Genomic DNA, 19,520 nt, shown 5'->3' with positions numbered 1-19,520 from the left:
TCTTAATAACCTAATGTATAATTAATTTTGTTCATCTGCGTCATTTAACATTTTCATTAATCAAGTGCCATGCAATTCAACATATTGTTCTTACAAGTTATTGATCAACATAAAACTTGTTATCCAACCTTATATAGTTTTTGAGATTTTAGAGGTGTCAAAATTGATCTAATTTTTTCCCCTAAAATTTCCCCAAAAGGAAAGTTCCCAATGCAAATTTTAGCTTTATTCAATTTTTGGCTTGTAATTCTTTATGACAATGAAAAACTGGTATAAATTATTTTGTACCATTTGTAAAAAGAGAGTTTTTTAAATCAATTTTTAATCTTCAATAATAAAACCCCGCCATAGGTTTTTTTTGTCGCGGTAACTTATACACTTTTATAAACATTTATTTTATAACTTATATAAACATTTTATTTTTATAAGTGACAACAACAACAACAACAACAACAACAACAACAACAACAACAACAAAAAGTAATGGATGCTTACTAAAATCCAGATTGACTTTAACTGACTCTTAAATGCCACAAACTAAATTATTTTTTAATGCTCATTTAATAACATTTAATAGCTCATTTAGTTCTCTATACGTTAATTTAATTGTATTTAGATACCTATCAAAAATTAAAGAAATAGTGTCCAAGTAAGAAGAGTTAAAAAAAAAAAAACAGATTTATAAGTACTATTTGAATAATATTAAATTAAAAGCTTATCATTTTGGCGACGAACAAATTTCAAAACACTAACTATGATATAGTTGTACGTGCTGTAAACAAATCTGGACTCAAAAGTGTGTAAGGAAGTGTGTGTAAAATGCAACATCTAGTGGCTGTTAGCCAAAAAGTGTTGCATTTTACAGACCGTCAAAAATAACATGGAGGTCAATATTAGATAAATGGAAAAAAAGTTCTAAGAAGTGCATTATAATTACCAAAGACAGGTTTCCTTTGCTTTAAAAAAACTTTGTTTAGAAGTATGCGAACAAGATCAAAATTTTAATTTAGTTATTATTCAAATTTATTGGTATGGTTTTATGTATATATATATATATATATATATATATATATATATATATATATATATATATATATATATATATATATATATATATATATATATATATATATATAAAACAATACCAACAAATTTAAATAATAACTAAATCAAAATTTCGATTAAAAGCAAACATCACTTTAACTTATTCTTCATTTTGCTTGTTTTGCTTATTTTATTTTGAGACTTATGGGTAATATTCTTTGATATTGAATATAGGTAGTATTCTTTTGATATTGGAGATGCCTTAAGAAATAATTTAAAACTCTTCGTACTTTCAAAATTTAACTGATAAACAACGGTTTGCATCTCAGACAAATTAGTTGATAAGTTCAAAAAATAAATTAATAAATATTTATTAACATGGAAAAACGTCAAAAACTAAATGTATATTTATCTAATGAACACTTGTATTTTGCTTAATTGCACAATACAAGTGTTTGTAGAACTTATTTGAAGTAAACGTTTTATTTAAAACATTATTGTTAGGAGTAGTAAAAATAAATAATGGAGGATTCCAATGAAAACAGATTTTTAGAAACTATTATAGAAAAAGCTAAAGATATGGGTTAGATTTTTAAAGATTTCTATTTTTGTATTCTATTTAATGATTGCTTTTAAAATATTTAATCTTTTAGGAAGTCTCTTTATAATTGCCAGCTCTGTTACGCTGAATCGTTCAATACTTTACTGCAGCGTACAATTTTCGGAAAAAATAAAACTTTTACGTACTGTAGTACTTAAAAATGATGCTTATCTCGATTTCATTTTTGGAAAACAAACTAATATACATTCGATTAAAAGATATAAGGAAGCCATAGATTTAAACAAGAAAGAAAATGTGGAGATGGTTCTCTATGATGCGTCAGGTATTTTGATAAAAATTAAAACCTTAAGATCCAAAAATACGATATTCTATATATTTATTTCATTCAATAGGCTTTAAAGCATGGTATTTAGTGTCGACTATTCCTGTATTCAACTGCAACCTTGAACCAACGCTTATACTGATATTTTTCAACGAAATAGGACATTTAAAAAAATCTTTAAACGGTGAGTGCCTTTTTTCTCTAGTCAATTTAAAAAAAGTTGTATCATAATTTATTAGAAAACTGCAAATATTTATAAATGACCAATTTTTATCTCAAATACTGGTTTATTATTTGATCGTTTAATAGATTTCAAGATTTCTAATGCTTGTTCTAATTTTCAAAAACAGGATACATTTGACTAAAATTTTAACTCTTCTAAATATTTTAACATAAACAACCCAGCAAACATTCGGCCAAAAAAAGACGTCTACCAAGCGTATAAAAATTGTCTAATATATTTAAAAGACGTATTAAAAACGTCTTTTTTAAATGTTTTTAAATTGTCTTAAATCTTTTAAATATTTGTTAGGAAATATAAATTTTACAAAGATTATAGGTGTCTCTTTATCTATAAAATATTAGTTTGTGCACTTCTCATCAAAAATTCTATAACGGAAATTTTAATAGACCTATAAATGCATTTTGAGTGGTTCACTGTAATTTTGCTAATGGACTACTTAATGGACCATTAGCAGAAGTTGTCAAAAATGGCTCGTATGATAATTAGACACTATATAACATGTTGGAAAGTTATCGGCCGGCCATTATTTGTGGATTTCACTAATAGTCCACTAAATAACCAACGATCAAAACTCCAATTAATCTCGAAAAAAAGCCTATATAGGTCCACTGTAAAATCCACTTTAAAAATGTTTGCTAGGTTGTTACTTTTTACGTAAACCTTTATTTTACGTACTTACTTTTCAGAGCTAGAATCACCTAAAACAAAATGGCGAAACATTGCTAGGCGTGTAATGGCAAAAAACAAAATGAAGTTAGAAAATAATAATTTTGATAAAAAGAAGTCATTGGAAGAAGTAAGTTTTTTGTTTTTTTAAACATTATTTTGTTGAGATTTACAATGTTTTTTTTTCCTAATCAAATTTACAAACAATAATTACAAAAATAATCAATAATAATGTTGCAATCAACAATAATGTTGCAATCAAAAATAATGTTGCAATCAATAATAATGTTGACCCCAATAATAATGTTGCAATCAACAATAATGTTGAAACCAATAATAATGTTGCAATCAATAATAATGTTGACCCCAATAATAATGTTGCAATCAACAATAATGTTGAAACCAATAATAATGTTGCAATCAATAATAATGTTGAAACCAATAATAATGTTGAAACCAATAATAATGTTGCAATCAATAATATGAGGATAATTGTATTTAGTTTTCAACAAAATTATTATTATTATTTTAAAGCTAATATTAAAAAAAAAAGACACAAAAAACAAAGTTAACAAAGTTAAAAAAACACACAGGCAAAGTTAAGAGAGTTATCAACTCTACATGTGGTCAACACCTCTAACACACAAATAGATTTTTAATAAATTTTAAATGTCTGAAAAATAATAAATATGTTGCATTGAAAAAATTAGCCTGAACGTAGTTAAAACAATGTTTGATATTATTGAGTTGTCACATTTTTTAACTTTCATTAAAATTTAGCATTGTACCGGAGAAATTAAAAAATTGCAAGTACCCCAAACTCTTTTAAAACTAGTGACGACACAAATAACTCCAACTATAGGCCTACTTATGTCTTACCATGTTTCTCAAAATTATTAGAACCAATGATGTATGTATGAAAAATTTAATGATTATTTAACTGAGAACAATATATTATATAATAAACAAATCGAGTTTAAAAAGAATCGTATAACAGATCAGACAGTAATCGAACTTATTTAAACATAGCGGAGGAATTTATGACCTTGAAATCGTTAGCTCTTTATTTTTATTGTTAACTATATTTTTAAATAGTTCAAATTTAGAAAAAAATTTTTCTTTACTTTTTGTCTTTCATTAATCAATAACGTCTTTAAAATACTTTGTAAAATACTGTAAATATTCAATCAAATCTTTTTATATATAATTTTGACAGTTTTTAGTAACTTGTAGGTCAATTTAATAGATATTATAAAATGCCCCTTCCCCTTCAAATTATTCTAAGCCTTAAACAAAGCTTGCACAGCAATGAACATCAATATGCTAGCAAATAACAGGATAAAATAGTTTTATAACTCTTTTAAAAAATTTTGAAAATAAGTTATCATAGTCGCTACTTGAAATTATAATAAAAAAACTCAACAAAATACCCAAAAAAGTGTTTTTCAAAGGGGGCTTTGTAAAACTTTTATAATCTATTTCACAATATTTTACCTTAAAATTTTCTATAACAACTGCCTAAATAAGACATAAAATTCTACCTTTTTACTTATAAAATAACTTATCTTTTATTGAAAATTTCCAAATTTTTCTGAGTTGAAAATTTCCGGGAAATTTTCAACCCTACCCTAGAATCTTATTTAAAACTCGGTTCATTTTAAATTCAATATTGTGAAACATTTGTATGGAAAAACGTTTTAAAAATATTAATTAAAAAAAGACTCTATTTTAAAGAATTCAAAAGAGAACTTAAACATTTCTTATTAAAAAAATTTTTTTAATATTTTTTTTAAAACTAATGCTTAAAGAGTTAAACTGGAAAAAGTCACCACTGCTCATTTTTTGCCTCACTTATTTTTGACTTAATATTATTTATTTAATATTAAAATAAAAAACATTATTTTACTAATTTTTGTAAAACCTAAAATATATTTTATCATTTGTAATATCTGTGAGGAAATATATTGCATTTTAGTTTTTAACTTTCAACTTGTAATTTATATCACAAATCCACTTTTAACTTCAATAAGTATTTCTCGCGCAGTAGATAGTAGCATAACAACAGGTATAACTTATTAAGGTTTAAGCAAAATGAAATGTCGTTCAAAGTATATTTGTTTGACAGGTTGGTTAATGTCTAAATTGTTTGAAGCATTAAGTTGATGCCTTAGGGCAAAATTTTTTTGTTTTTTCTTTTCTTTGCTTTTTTTTCTTTCATACCTTTTATAAAACTTTTAACTTGTTCATTTCTTGTTGGTGTGTCAGTAAATATCAGAGTTTATAGAATTTTTTCTTTTCTTTCTTTTTTTTTTTTTTTATACCTTTTATAAAACTTTTAACTTGTTTATTTCTTGTTGGTCAGTAAATATCAGAGTTTATAGAATTTTTTCTTTTCTTTGCTTTTTTTTTTTCATACCTTTTATAAAACTTTTAACTTATTCATTTCTTGTTGGTGTGTCAGTAAATATCAGAGTTTATAGAATTTTTTCTTTTCTTTGCTTTTTTTTTCTTTCATACCTTTTATAAAACTTTTAACTTGTTCATTTCTTGTTGGTCAGTAAATATCAGAGTTTATAGAATTTTTACTTTTCTTTGCTTTTTTTTTCTTTCATACCTTTTATAAAACTTTTAGCTTGTTCAATTCTTGTTTGTCAGTAAATATCAGAGTTTATAGAATTTTTTCTTTTCTTTGCTTTTTTTTTCTTTCATACCTTTTATAAAACTTTTAGCTTGTTCAATTCTTGTTTGTCAGTAAATATCAGAGTTCTAGAAAATTTTGTTTTTGCACTTTTTCTCTTGACCACCTCTCTCAACCGTTTTTTGAAATGGTTTATTATCTAATTAGATACATTGGATACATAAAAAGAAAAAGTTATTTGGACTGCAGTCCGACCATAGTTGGTAAGAAATACTGCTGGACAAACTGGGTGATGAAGTAGAAACGGGAAGTAATAATCACATAAACTATTCAAATTTTCATAGACCAATACTGGTATGTTAAGTGGTTCGAAAGTGGATACTGTGAAAGTTTTTGAGATATTTTTACTTGCTCTTCCTTCACTATTGACAATATTTGAAATTTAACAAGATGAATGTAGGGACAAGGGTTGACTCTTACATAATTTAAATTCAAAATTATATTTAAATAAAAGGATTTTGTATAATATCAGTTTAAATAGTCATTCAAAGTTACCCCACAAATTTGGTAACTTTGAATGCGTTTTTTGTAAAAACAAAACCTATTCAAAAACGCATTGTTTTGTTTTAAAATTTAATAAAAACAACAGCCTATTTTCACATTAATTTATTATTGCTAAAATGATATGATATTATTTCATAACAAACACCCATTTAGTATTTTATTTTGTTTTAACGGGTATGTTTTAAGTGGACTAGCATAAAAAAGTCTCATTTACATTAGTTTCACTAACAGACTATGCAAGTGGAACATCTTTACATTTTGCCAAAATCCTCAAAAAAAATATTTTTAAAAAGGGCTAAAGTAATTTTTTTTCTTCCCTTTGAGCCTGCTTTTTCCTTGACATCAACATGAAAGAATTGTTAAAGTACATTAATTACTGCTTGGCTTACTAAAATTAGAACTAACATCTGGCAAATGATTGAAGATGATACTTATATCTAATGGGTAAATCCCATATTTTTTCAAAACTAATAAGCTACTAAGTTTCTGATTACCTTTTGACCTGAAAAATATGTTTATAAGTAAAGAAAGAACAAAGGAGATTTGATTTTTGTAATTGCCTGTGCTTTTTTTGGAACAAGAGGTTTTCGATTGATCAAGTATTTTCCTCTAATACTTTTTACGAGGTCCATAAAATGTAACATCAAGAGGTTGCAATAAATGGGTAGAGTTACCAGTTGTATAAAAGAATACTGTTTTCTTTGCAACAAGATACTATTTTCTTTAGTAATTTCAAGTACCTTTTTACAGTAAAGATTGCTTAGATTATAACTAACATGAACTTTAGTTCCTACATTTTGACAAAAAACAATAATAAACCAGTCAAAAATGTGAATATAATCAAGCCGTCCTGACTTTCATTGTATTGTACATTTGGTGGTTCACTTTTGGTCCTTGTTGTCCATAAATGGTCAGCTTTATAAACGTAACCAGAGACAATTTGACCAGAGACACTAAACATGATTGACATTACAACATGTTGTACAACTGCTAATTTTTATATATTTGTAAAAACTATGGATTTTCCATGTTTTTTCGGGTAAAGTTTTTTAACTTTATTATACAAAGTGACAACTTGCACCCAATGAATATCGCTTTCATCGAATAATGTTTATTGTTACCATAAAATTTGAAAACTGTGACTCAGTATAGTTTATACACTGCCTTGTATCAATTTATTTTCGTATAAACGTGGAATAGTAATGCTATAAACTGCTGAATAAAAATAAATTTAAAGATGAATAACAGTACTTTCAACAAATTTAATTCAACACAATATTGAATGTATACACACTTAATATATAACAAATTTTTTATACAAGATGTTAAATTTATTAGTGTTCTGAAAAAAAAAGCATATACACTGCACACACACACACACACACACACACACACACACACACACACACACACACACACACACACACACACACACACACACACACACACACACACACACACAAAAATATATATATATATATATATATATATATATATATGTATATTAGGGTGGTCTATAGGTTTATGGAAAAAAATGAACACTATGTTATTGCAAGTTGGAAGGTGCTAAATGAGTCCAATATATAAAATATTAAATCTGTTGAAGTTTTGTATCATTCGGTGAATATTAAGAGGTTGCACAGAGTCTTTGAAGTTCCACCGGACATGTCATTTTGCTTTCGATCAGTTCGCAAATTCGCGTTATTAGATGCGTTACTGGATGACAGTTATGTAAGTATTCACCATATTGTTTTATATAAGAGTTACTATGAGAAGTCCATTAATGTTTATGATTGCTTTGTGCAGAACTGCATTGCTGCATAGGTTAACTGGTTCATTCAATGTAAAAAAGGATAAATTTAATAATTTGGGTTGCTAAATTCAAATTGAACTGCTGTTACTGCATGCATATTGCAGGTCACTATAGTTGTTTAGTTTAATATATCTACTGCATCAAGTTTGATTACTTACTTAGTACCTGTTGTTTACTATGTACTATTGTATCATTCATTAATAATTCAATATTCTATGATGATGTCCGCAGTAGCAACAATATTAAATGTGTAGATGTGTAGATAATGATTATCTGATTCATATAATACAATCAAAAAAGTTGGATTCTGAATTATTACACAACTTACACAAGTTATTACACTACATATTATTGTATAACAATGTTTTTTTTTGAAGCTTAAACATATACAAAATATCCATGACAAACTCTTGTAACTATTATGAATTTATACACAATGTGACAGAGTAAATCAGCTCCACGGGGTTGGAGAAATTACAATTGAAAAGTATGCTCTTTTGCTAAATTATCAACGCTGTATTATTTTTTTGTTTTTTCAGCGGTCACCGGTTTATAATGACCACCACCACAACTACAAATGATGAAGCCATGAAGAGAAGACATCAGTCTCTAACGTGGCTGATTGGAGAACCAGCTTCTAACCTTAACCAAACTAAGAAGTTGCCCTTATTGCAAGAGACTTTGTCAGTCTTCTTTTATTACCACAAAGAACTGAAATAGTGTTGAAAGAAAGTGCCGAGGTAACAGTGCAACAAGTTCTTGACGTTTAAGAGAAAGCTGATATCCTAACTGCCCATTGGTAGGATTCAGTTAAACGAGTTCTGAAAATCCACAGCGAATGGCAAGGGCTAAAAAAGGCATGTAAACGTCGAACTGTTATTCAAATAAAAAGGAGGAGGCATTTTGTGAACGTTTGGACCAGATTTTTGATATCGCTCACTAGAATGCACAAGTACTGATCAAGATCCCCGAGGATTGGGCCTTCTTGAACGCTCAGAGATAAGGCAGAAGGAGTTACATAGCAGAAGTAGATAATAATTATGAAGCAGAAAGTGGAATCAAAAGAAAGTAAGAGGAAAAAGGAGGAAGCTCATCTTATGAAATCAAAGAAAGATATTGAAGTTCTAACTAGCAAGGTTCCATTATTGTTGAGCAGTAGCACTGAGTTAGATGAAAATGATGCAGCAAGTGAGGAAGAACCAGTTGCTTTTAAGAGATTGAAAGAGCAACCATGGTCATTCAAACCAAGCAAAATCACACTTATTACAAAACATGTGGCGGCAGCTTTGGATCGAACTAAAGTAACAGACAGAGAAACTCCTCATCTGTTGGCTGCTACAGCTGATGCTCTTGGCAATGACATTCAGGAGTTGCCACTAAGCCGTGGCTCCATCCGTTGAGCCAGGATGCAATATAAGGAGGCGTTCACAATAGACCTGAGAAGTAAGTTCACTCCTAGTTTTATGTTTTGACACAACACTGCTAGCAACACAAATCAGTATGCAGGTGCATGCAGTCTAATACAAAAAGCTCTTTTACATCTTGCATGTAGGCATCATATTATGGATATTGTAGCTGATAAGGCCTTTATTTAAAGTTACCCTTTAAGTTACTACCTTATTTAAATTTACTATCTTACTACCTATTTAAAGTAACTACCTTATTTAAAGTCAGCTCTTTATTTTAAACCTTATTTTAAGTTATTTAAAGTTATATTTATAGTTGCATAGTATGCAAAAAAATGTATACAATAAAGTATGTTATGCTATAGCAATGGAACATAACTATAGTAGGCTAACAAACTTCTTTAGATTTTACATGCTCAATAAATATATAAACAAAAATTAAGTAACTTAAACAACAAGCTGGTACACTAGCTGAGGAAGTGTACAAAGTGTTCTGACTAATTTTTTTAGAAAAATATCCGAAATATTTAAATCGTTTTTTAAGGAACAATAAAAACCAATAAACAAAGTAAAACTTTAAATAATAAAAATATAAACTATTTTGAATACTTTGATTATTACAACTTGAAAAAAAAAAAAAGATTTGTATTCAAAGTCACTCCGGTATTCAAGTAACACCGGTTTACGGTACGAGAAAATATCAAAAACGATCAATAGAATTTTCAAGGGGCATTTATATAACCCACCATTTTGACTATGGTTCCTTTTTCAGCAAAAGTTACCTGTCATAATTGCTTTATCAATAATCATTTTTGGCGGCTTATTTGCATTATTAATACTGTAATGCAAATATTAGTTATTGTAAAACCGGTTTCACCAGTACTGTAAACGCAACCACCAATAAATCTAAAGCGCTTCTGAATATTATCAAAGTTTTTGAAGAAGACATCTATATTTGTGCGATTGAAGTTAGTTGTTCGGCTAAGGCTGGTAGCATCTGATGTACAAATAGTTAACTTTATGTAATTTAAGAACAAATAAAACCATTCAGTGCAAGCTTTTTCATTCTTTTTCCAGTCTAGAATTTTAATGTTATTTTTAGCTGCATATTGATATAAAAGTTACTTTTTTGGTTTACATCAAGTCCGTAATGCATAGCAGATGCTTGACAAAGATATATGGAAATTTCATTTTCCTAAGCCTCATTAAAAAAATACTTCTTTTTTTTTGTTGTTAAAATATAAGATTCTGAGACGTTTTTTTATTAATCTTCATTCCCCGATGTAAACTTGATTTTAAAATTTTATCTTAAAATTAATAATCTGCTGCTTGTAGTGAGAAACTGTCAGATTCGACAGCCATCACACCGGAATTTACTGAATGAGTATCAGATTTTAGTCAATTTTATAATCTCAATTGTAATTTTAATCTCAATAAATTTCAATCAACACAAAAATTAAGCACTATTTATTATCACTCCATAAATTTTGACTCTAAGCAAAATAATATAGTAGAGCAAGCCTATAAAACTTTAAATAAGATTAAATTAAAACAGTGAAGACCCTACTGCGATTGAGCTACTTCACTCCGTCGCTTGTAGATTTAATATAAAAAAATAAGATAACATTTTTCTTTGCAGTTGTCTCAACATAATCTGAAACATGTTTTATCAATAATTAAATTTTACATCCATGCCGACGAAACTAGTTTCGAGGTGGATGGGCACAATCGTCAATTTTTAAAAAAATCCTTTATACCTAGAAATTTCTAAAATAATAAAAAAAAGGTCTGTTAGAAAAAAAGTGTGTGTGTGTCGTCGGCCCTGTACATTACAGATTAACTCTAATATTTATAAAAGTTTTTATGGTTAATCTGTATGTAACAAAAATATCTGAAATACAGTTCAATAAAAAATATTTAGACAACAAAACATTTAACAAAATATTTAGACAACAAAATATTACTGTTAGACAACAAAATATTTCCTGTTAAAGAGTCTTCGTTAATCACGGTAAAACTTCATGACAAAGCAATCCTATTTTTTATTTATTTTTTCCTGTAATTAAAAGCACTTAAGCATTTAGGTTCATTAAGTTCTTATCATAAACATAAACAAAATATATCTGTTTACCTGTCTTTTTTTACAAACAATTTTATTAAACTAAAAGTGTGTTAAATTAAAAAGGTGATGAAATGCTCCTTTTTACTCTAATTCTTCTGTCAAAAGCCACCCCATCACAAACAGTTGCGAGAAAATCTTTATTTTGTAAAATTTAGATGTCTTGACCAAATACTAACCAGTAATTAAATAAGACATTGTGGCACTTTAAAAAAAAAATGTATATATATATATATATATATATATATATATTAAAATATACAAAGCAAGAAATTTGGTAAATAGACATGAATAAATTTAACTTTATTACTCACTAACCAATGTTATATAAACTATGAATATTGCATAAAGTAGTGCTAAAACAAGTCTATTTGGATGACAATAGAAGCATCTAGCACGTCTAATATACTTTAAAAATCGTTATATTTATTTTAAATGTTTTAATGTAATTTAAATGTAAGATAAACTTAACCCCTTTATCATTCCAAAATTCATATGCCCAAAACCAATTTGACCAAAAAAATGACAATCTTATTCATCAACAATATTTGTCTAAAAGATCTCTTATATCATATTGCGGAGCTTTAATTTGGAACCAGATAGCTTTAAAAAATGTTGATTTTTCCCAAAGTTGGAATAATCCTACTTTCAAAATTAAACTGGAAAAATGGATTTTCTTAATTGATACAATCTTTTAAGAAAATAATCTTTTCAAGTTCTTTTGATCTTGATCCTCTAAAATAAGTGTTTCCTAAAATTAAAATACTAGGTGATATTTATATTGTATTATTAAGCATTATTTTTTATGTGGTTAAATGTTTTATTTGGACTTATGGAATGTTCAGCAATATTGGTGACTGTGCAACCGCATTTAAAATCAGCAAACCAACGTTTAACGGTTGTTGTTTATAGATCAGACTGAGTAACGCTTTTAAAGCATTGACTGAGCTTAAACAGTGTTTTCCAAAAATTAAGCGAGACTGCATTGCGTGTAATACAGTTTCATTTTGTTTAGGAACTTCTTTGTAAAGTTTATGAAATGGGAGGAAAAAGAAATCATAGCCTAATATTTAATTTGCTTCTGAAATAGTAGTTTCTATTGCAAAAGCTAATTTTTAGGCTTTAATAATAATAGTTTTTAAACTGACCTTTGCAGCTTATAGTTTTTGCTTATAATTATACCGTGCATGATTTATTTTTAACACTTTTTAAAAAAATTTTTATGAATTTCTAAGCCTGCATTTTTATGAATTTCTAAGCCTAAATTTATTACATTTCCGAAGCATCTCTTGCGATATTGAATGATCGATTTTTACATAGCATAATGCAGTGATCACATTTTAAATGTTATTCCATGGTATTTAATACAATGAAGATAAACTTTATCGTATATTTAAAAAAATTATTATCAGTTGTTACACTATAATACGTCTATAATACTTTAGGTGATGAAAAGTTTTCTGTTTTCTTAATAAATATTCCGTTACATAGTTTAGGTTAGGCAATTATGTTAAAATTTGAGCTTCTTAGTTTTTTCTTAGCTTTCATAGTTTTTTCTTAGCTTTCATAGTTTTTTCTTAGCTTTCATAGTTTTTTTTCAGCTTCGTAGTTTTTTCTTAGGGTACTCTAGATATTTGGGCGTTGTAGAAGGTTTTTAGCTTCGGACATCTATTTCAATGTTGCATAGCAAGCATTAAAAATGTGTTCATTGTATTGATCCAATTTAACATATTTCTTACATTCTAATTGTTCCTATTTATCTGACACTACTATTTTTCTTTTAGTAGCCATATTTTGTTTTGGAGCTTTTTAATGACAGTTAAAAAGCTAGTCCAAAAAGGAAGGTCTTTGTGTTTTTAAAAAGAAAGGCCGTTGTGTTTTTAAAAAGGAAGGCCGTTGTGTTTTTAAAAAGGAAGGCCGTTGTGTTTTTAAAAAGGAAGGCCGTTGTGTTTTTGCAATTTAGGCCTTTGGTCAATAACTGAAGCCTGCACGCTGACAAATTAAAGGCCTCATTTTTTACCGATGTAACCCCTCCTATAAAAGTGTATAAGCAAGAAAAAGATACTTTTGTCTTATTGCTAATATCGTGTTTCAACTTCATAAGCTGTAAAACGGTCAAACGATATAAGATTATATTAATTAGTTTATAAAATCCTAAAGAAAAAAATGTGTAACAAAAGTTATAATCAATATTTTGATAATAATAATAAAAATTTATAAATTAAAATCTGTGCGCGCTAAGTAATAATAAAGATTTATTTATTTAACTTGTTGAATCAAAACCGGTTAAATACGGTTTTAATCCTGTTTTAAATTGTTTAAAAGGAACTTTCTTTTCGGAAGCATATGTTGGAACATATTCCTACAAAATTTTCAGTTTTTGAGATCGGCCCAAACATTGCTGCTGAAATTCCGACAAGTAACCATAAACTTTGAAGTTTATTTCAAAGCGACTGAGACTATTAGTTTTGACATATTAAGTAAAGTAACGTTGTTTATTAATGTTATAATTGAATCGATGTATACAAAAACGTTCTAAGTCATAAAAACTATTTTTTCGGGGAAAGAAAAAAAACTTATTAAACCAAAAATTATTACTTTAATAAATTCAAAAAAAATTCAGGGTGCCTTTTGACATCTTTAAATATTAGATTTGTTAAAATATATATCAAAATTTGTGATATATATATGTGTTATACATAGTTAAAGTTGTCTGACTTAGAACCTTTTTGTTTACATTTGTTAAGGATAATAACAAAAAGCTTGTCTTTTATATATTTATTCATTTTTTGTACCAAAAACTATTAAAAATCAAAGTTCAAACTAATACACATGTTAAATCACACAATGTATGAAAGGACCGATTACAAAGCCTTTGTAGACACCTCACTGGATATTGTGTTCCTCTTCCCGCCATTCGCCTCGTCGGTTCATCATAAAAACCACTGAAGTCATCCAGAACATATTGCATTTGCTTCCTAATATCCTGCAGTTTCACTCTTTTTATCGGAACATTACCCAATGGGTAGCACACATTTTGCGGAAACTCGACGATGCGATCGACGGCTTGAGACATCTTGTAAGTTTAGACCATCAGCCCATCAATGAATGGCCTACAGACAATTACACCTGGAGAAGTCCCGTAAGTAAAGTGCATTCGAGAACTTATTCTAAAACTTATCTTATCCTTAGCAGGAACTTAGCAGCACTTTCCCCGTGTTTCTTCCGAAATGCAAGATTTTTTGTAGAATGTTGGCCACCACTTTTGAAAATCTATAATATCTTCTGATGCAACTTCTTCAACAGTAAACTTACCAGTAATACTAGAAGTAATGATAAGTTCAGTTATCTGGTGAACAGTGTATACCCTGTCATACTTTTTCAGTTTTCTCTTTATTACAGCGAAGTCCCGGTCTCAAGGTAGGTACGAGTGACCTCTTATCGGGTAGTACTGCTCGATTCGATCAAATCGGCCAGTATCTGTGAGAGCCAAAAAGACTCTGTTTAGTGTATGGTTTTTATTTTGGCCTCCACAGTTATCTGAGTAGACATGGACTTCAGTAAACTGTGGTGGAGCAGACATTAGGTAATTGTATAAAAAAGAGCACACCTAATCAGGGCTTTTTCTGGCTGTGCCTTCATGGTACACATAAACATGAACTTTATTGCATTTCACATCGTGAATAGAGAAGAGGTTAACAGATAGCTGTCTGAGGTAAAAGGTTTCCTGGACTGGTATCATCGGTAAAGGGATATTCTGCATGTAGTCAAATGCGATCGCTGAGACATGCAGCTCATTTAGCTTAGTTTCTGGGTTGCTTTCATTTTTTGAGTTTGTTGTAAAACTTTTTTGATCGACATTTGTGCAGCATCAGTTCAGCAGCAGCATTTCTCTTTGCTGCATCACTGAGATGAGGGCTTCGTAATTTTAAATTAAGCTCCTCACAGGTGCAACAAGAGTCTATCTGGGGACGGCCAAATCTTAACGTAAAGTTGTCCTTAAAGTAGCCTAGAAAAAATTTGTAGCTACATTTTGCTTCAGGATGTTTTCCTTTAAACATTGAATACAAAATTTTAACGTTTAGTCTACCATCTAGATAATTGATAGTTTTACCAGCATATTTGCTCTGTTTCACCGGATAACTTTCGATATGTTCTCTTATGAGAAGTCTTACATTGCCCCTGATTGCATTCGTTCCTAATATTTTCCCTCTAAGGTCCTTTGGTGATTTTCCTAATACCAACAGGGAGCGCAATTGTCGAATACGACTAATTTTAAAACCATAAAGGCTTTTAAAGGCATCCACACAAACCTTTTCTTTGGCATCCCCCACCAAAACCTCGTAAGTAAATGAAAAGTCATGAGCTACTCTTCTTTCGGCACCTTCCTTTCTGGGTCGGTGAGTTTTTACCTTCATGCTTGTAATCAACGATTGTAGAAACATATCTTGCTCGTTCTTTGTCTCTAACGATCTCATGCGTGCGAAGATCTCGTCGCTCTGGTTTTTTAGACGTTCCGTACATTTCTTCGAGCATCTGAAAGCAAAATATTTCATTAGATTATGCTGATATTAATGTTCGAGGTAGGCCTAAATGCCATAGCCAAACTCTAAAAAATGATGTTTGAGTAATTCGGCTTTAACAATTGGCTACTGTTTAAGGTCAATTCACTAGCCTAAATGGAACGATATGGAACGTGTTGGATTAGTTTTGTCTAAGACGTTTTTATGAAAACATGTTGCATGGTATGTAATAAAAAAATTGTTAAAAGGCTAATTGGGTATCGAAATTGCAATACAAATTTCACCTGCAATCAGTTCCAACAGTAATAGCAGGTACAGTTCTTCCCTTGTAGTCAATGTACTCTTTACCTTTCATTCTAGCTTCTTTAACAACATTCCTTTTCCACATAGCCTCATTTTAAACCTTTCTTCCACTGCGAGTACTAGGTTCTTCATCGAATATAAGTCTTTTTTATTAAAACAACGAGATGCATTGTAATAATTACAATTCATAACGCAATTTAAATATTAAATTGCGTGGGAGAAACCCTGTACGGCGGATTTGACTGACGTAGTTTCCTTGTGGAAATATAAATATAGTCTAAACGGTTTTTTTACGAGCATATTTGAGGTGTTTTTTAAAGTATAAGTTGAACGAGGAATTTTTGTAGAGTTTTTTTAATAAGTAAAAAAGATCTGAAATTGAAACATTGTGTTCACTGCGATAAAACTACATGAATAATAAAATAAGCCCAAATAACCTCAAACTCGTAACCAAAACAAAACAAAAATTGGATTAAAAACATCTGAACGCTACCAGCAGAACACAGCTCGTTTTCTCAGTGCTGCCAACAAAAACCTTCTAAGTCACTGACCTAGAACCTTTTAGTTTACAGACGATATTTCAGCTCTCTATTTAACGTGTACGGAGAGGTCTGATTTAGAATGTTTTACTATACAATGGTGGAACTGTCTTCAAAGAACAAATTTTCATCAAAAAGTCAAATATTAAAAAAAATGACTTAGAACGTTTTTGTATACATTGATTCAATTGTAGCAACGTAGGGTATACCGGGGCAGGCCTGTAGCAACCGGGTGGGCAGCAGAGGCATTCCCCTCCCCCCCCCCCCCAATAATTTTCTAAATAATAAAAAAAGGTCCTTAAAACTATTTCGGGGTAGTACTGCCCCCCCAATATAATTGTTGTTCCTACGGCCCTGCGGGGCACGTTGGTCATTGATAGTTTTTTTTTGTTTTTTTTGTTTTGTTATTTAGGTGCCCCAAGAAGACCTAACGGTCTTGTCACAGAACACCACGGAAGTGCATTTAACCAGGAAGTTCACGCCTCCTTCCTAACCTAAAAATCTTCCTATCCTAAAAATACGTCTGAAACTCGTTTCGAACCTGGATCTCCTGCTGATAAAGCAAGCGCTCTAACCGCTGCGCCACGGCCGCTTTAAAAATATATATATACTCTAAACAATGAGAATGGGGCAGATCGGCATAACGCAAAAGGGGCATTCTAGCTATAAGTGAAAAACAAGATTGATTTTTCAAGATCAAGTTGCTTTTTTTTTCAGAAAAAGTCACACTGAAATTTTGATCCAATATTTTTGACGATTGCTGTTGCGTAACAACGAATTTGCATTGCAAAACCTTTGCTAACAAAAAGTTCGAGGAGCAAACTTTTTGTTGTCATGGCGTGATCTCTAAAACATTACGAACATTATAAAAGCAACGCAGAAGCATTATTTTTATCAGTTTTAAATCGATATGACTATCGATTATATTAATAATATGGCTATCAAAAAAGTTGTTAGAAATTTGGACAAAATTAAATTACAAATGTCATAAAATTTATTTAAATTGTTCATAAAAAATTGATCCTTAAGAAACACTATAGGTAATTGTCATTTAATTTGATTTTCCAGTATACCACCAGGGGCAGCTTTTTTTTTTAAGGGAAGGAAGAGGAGGAAGGGGTGTGTGAGGTTTTGCGCCGCACGAAGGAGGTAAATTAATAGGGACGGAAAATATTATCAGTCACAAGTCTTAATTTTCTAATAGTAAATTAAAAATGAATGATTTAACCTTTACAAAAAAAAAAAAAACGCGATTTTAAATCTGAACGACAAAAATTACTAAATTTACTTAACAATATAATTAACGCACGATTTTCTATTGTAATTTGTAGTATCATTTGTGCGTTATTTACCCTTGGAGCCATTTTGAAAAGTTGCACAATTTTTTTTTTAAAGAAGTTCAAAAGTTCATATTTTTTGTTTATAAAAGTTGACTTGATTTAAACAATTTTTAAAAATCAGTAAGTTCTGTTTTGTTTTATCTTTTCAAGAATTTTATCAATGTTTCTTGAGAACTCTGTTCAATTTTTTTTTCCAATTATAGAAAAAAATTTTATCTTACGAATAAAAAATAATCTGTCTCATGTCACATATTATTTCAAATTAAAGGAAAAAGTTGTCTGGGTTTGAGTACAGAAAAAGTCCGAGAAAGATTAAATATTTGAAAAAATTAAAAAATTTATGAGCATTGAAAAATATGTTGCTTATAAAAAACATGACTTGACTTAAACAATTTTTAAAAATCAGTAAGTTCTGTTTTGTTTTATCTTTTCAAGAATTTTATCAATGTTTCTTGAGAACTCTGTTCAATTTTTTTTTTCCAATTATAGAAAAAAATTTTATCTTACGAATAAAAAATAATCTGTCTCATGTCACATAATATTTCAAATTAAAGGAAAAAGTTGTCTGGGTTTGAGTACAGAAAAAGTCCGAGAAAGATTAAATATTTGAAAAAATTAAAAAATTTATGAGCATTGAAAAATATGTTGCTTATAAAAAACATGACGAAGGTCGTGAAGATTTTAACCCTGATGCTTCAACTATCTCTACGACTATGTCCAATGAAGTAGATGATGAACCAGTTATTTTAAAAGAATCAAATGATTTTTCTAAAGATTTTTTACAAGAAACACCAAATATATTGGAGGTAAGTAGCCAGTTTTTCGATCTAGCAACATTGTGAAACATTTAATTAAACTTGGTTCTTTTCAAATTACAAAGGAAATGGTTGACATTTTTCTAGCGTTTATTACAATAGAAAGCTTGCAAATGGAGAAACCTTTTGCCGTAGATAGTTAGTTTATTCAGATTCTGAAAACTCCGTATTTTGTTTTTGCTGTCAGCGTTTTTAATAATAATTCAAAGTCTATGATGGGTTAGTCTCTGATGGCTTAGTCTCTGATGGGTTCAATAAATGGAGACATTTAACTGAAACATTGGGAATTCATGAAAATAACGTCTCCCATATGAAATGTTATCAACAGTGGGTGGAAACTGAATAAAGATTAAAAGCTGGAAAAACTGTAGATAACGAAGAAGTTAAAATTATACAAAAAGACAGTTTGCGATGACAAAATGTTCTTCTTTGGTTAATGAATATCACTTTTTATCTAGCTGAAAATGATATGGCTTTTTGAGGGAGTTTAAGTAAACTGTTTACACCTCAAAACGGAAAAATTTTAAGGACTAATGCAGATACTTGCAAAGTTTGATCTTGTGATGCAAAAACATTTAGCAATTGCAATAAAAGTTAGCACTTCAAATCATTACTGCGGGAA

The 19,520-nt window shown here is 29.3% G+C and overlaps 1 protein-coding gene across 3 annotated transcripts in view; it reads left to right on the top strand.

Annotated features, from left to right (window-relative positions):
- Positions 1 to 1,480: 1,480 nt before the first annotated feature.
- LOC100213633 (potassium voltage-gated channel subfamily H member 2) overlaps positions 1,481 to 19,520 on the top strand; it is a 43,151-nt gene continuing 25,111 nt past the window's right edge. For 2 of the 3 annotated variants that reach the window (XR_010640849.1, XM_065805705.1), the window contains exons 1-4: positions 1,481 to 1,627; positions 1,698 to 1,928; positions 1,999 to 2,112; positions 2,859 to 2,968. Coding sequence is in view for 2 of the 3 variants with exons in the window: in XM_065805705.1 (XP_065661777.1) it covers positions 1,567 to 1,627; positions 1,698 to 1,928; positions 1,999 to 2,112; positions 2,859 to 2,968 (516 nt within the window). In the remaining variant the exon portion in view is untranslated. The remainder of the gene's footprint in view (positions 1,628 to 1,697; positions 1,929 to 1,998; positions 2,113 to 2,858; positions 2,969 to 19,520) is intronic. The other variant, XM_065805706.1, reaches the window with a different exon arrangement.

Source organism: Hydra vulgaris, chromosome 09 (genome assembly GCF_038396675.1).
Source record: "Hydra vulgaris chromosome 09, alternate assembly HydraT2T_AEP".
Lineage (NCBI taxonomy): Eukaryota > Metazoa > Cnidaria > Hydrozoa > Anthoathecata > Hydridae > Hydra > Hydra vulgaris.
Note: the sequence above shows the minus strand (reverse complement) of the source record. Positions and strands in the feature narration are given on the sequence as shown.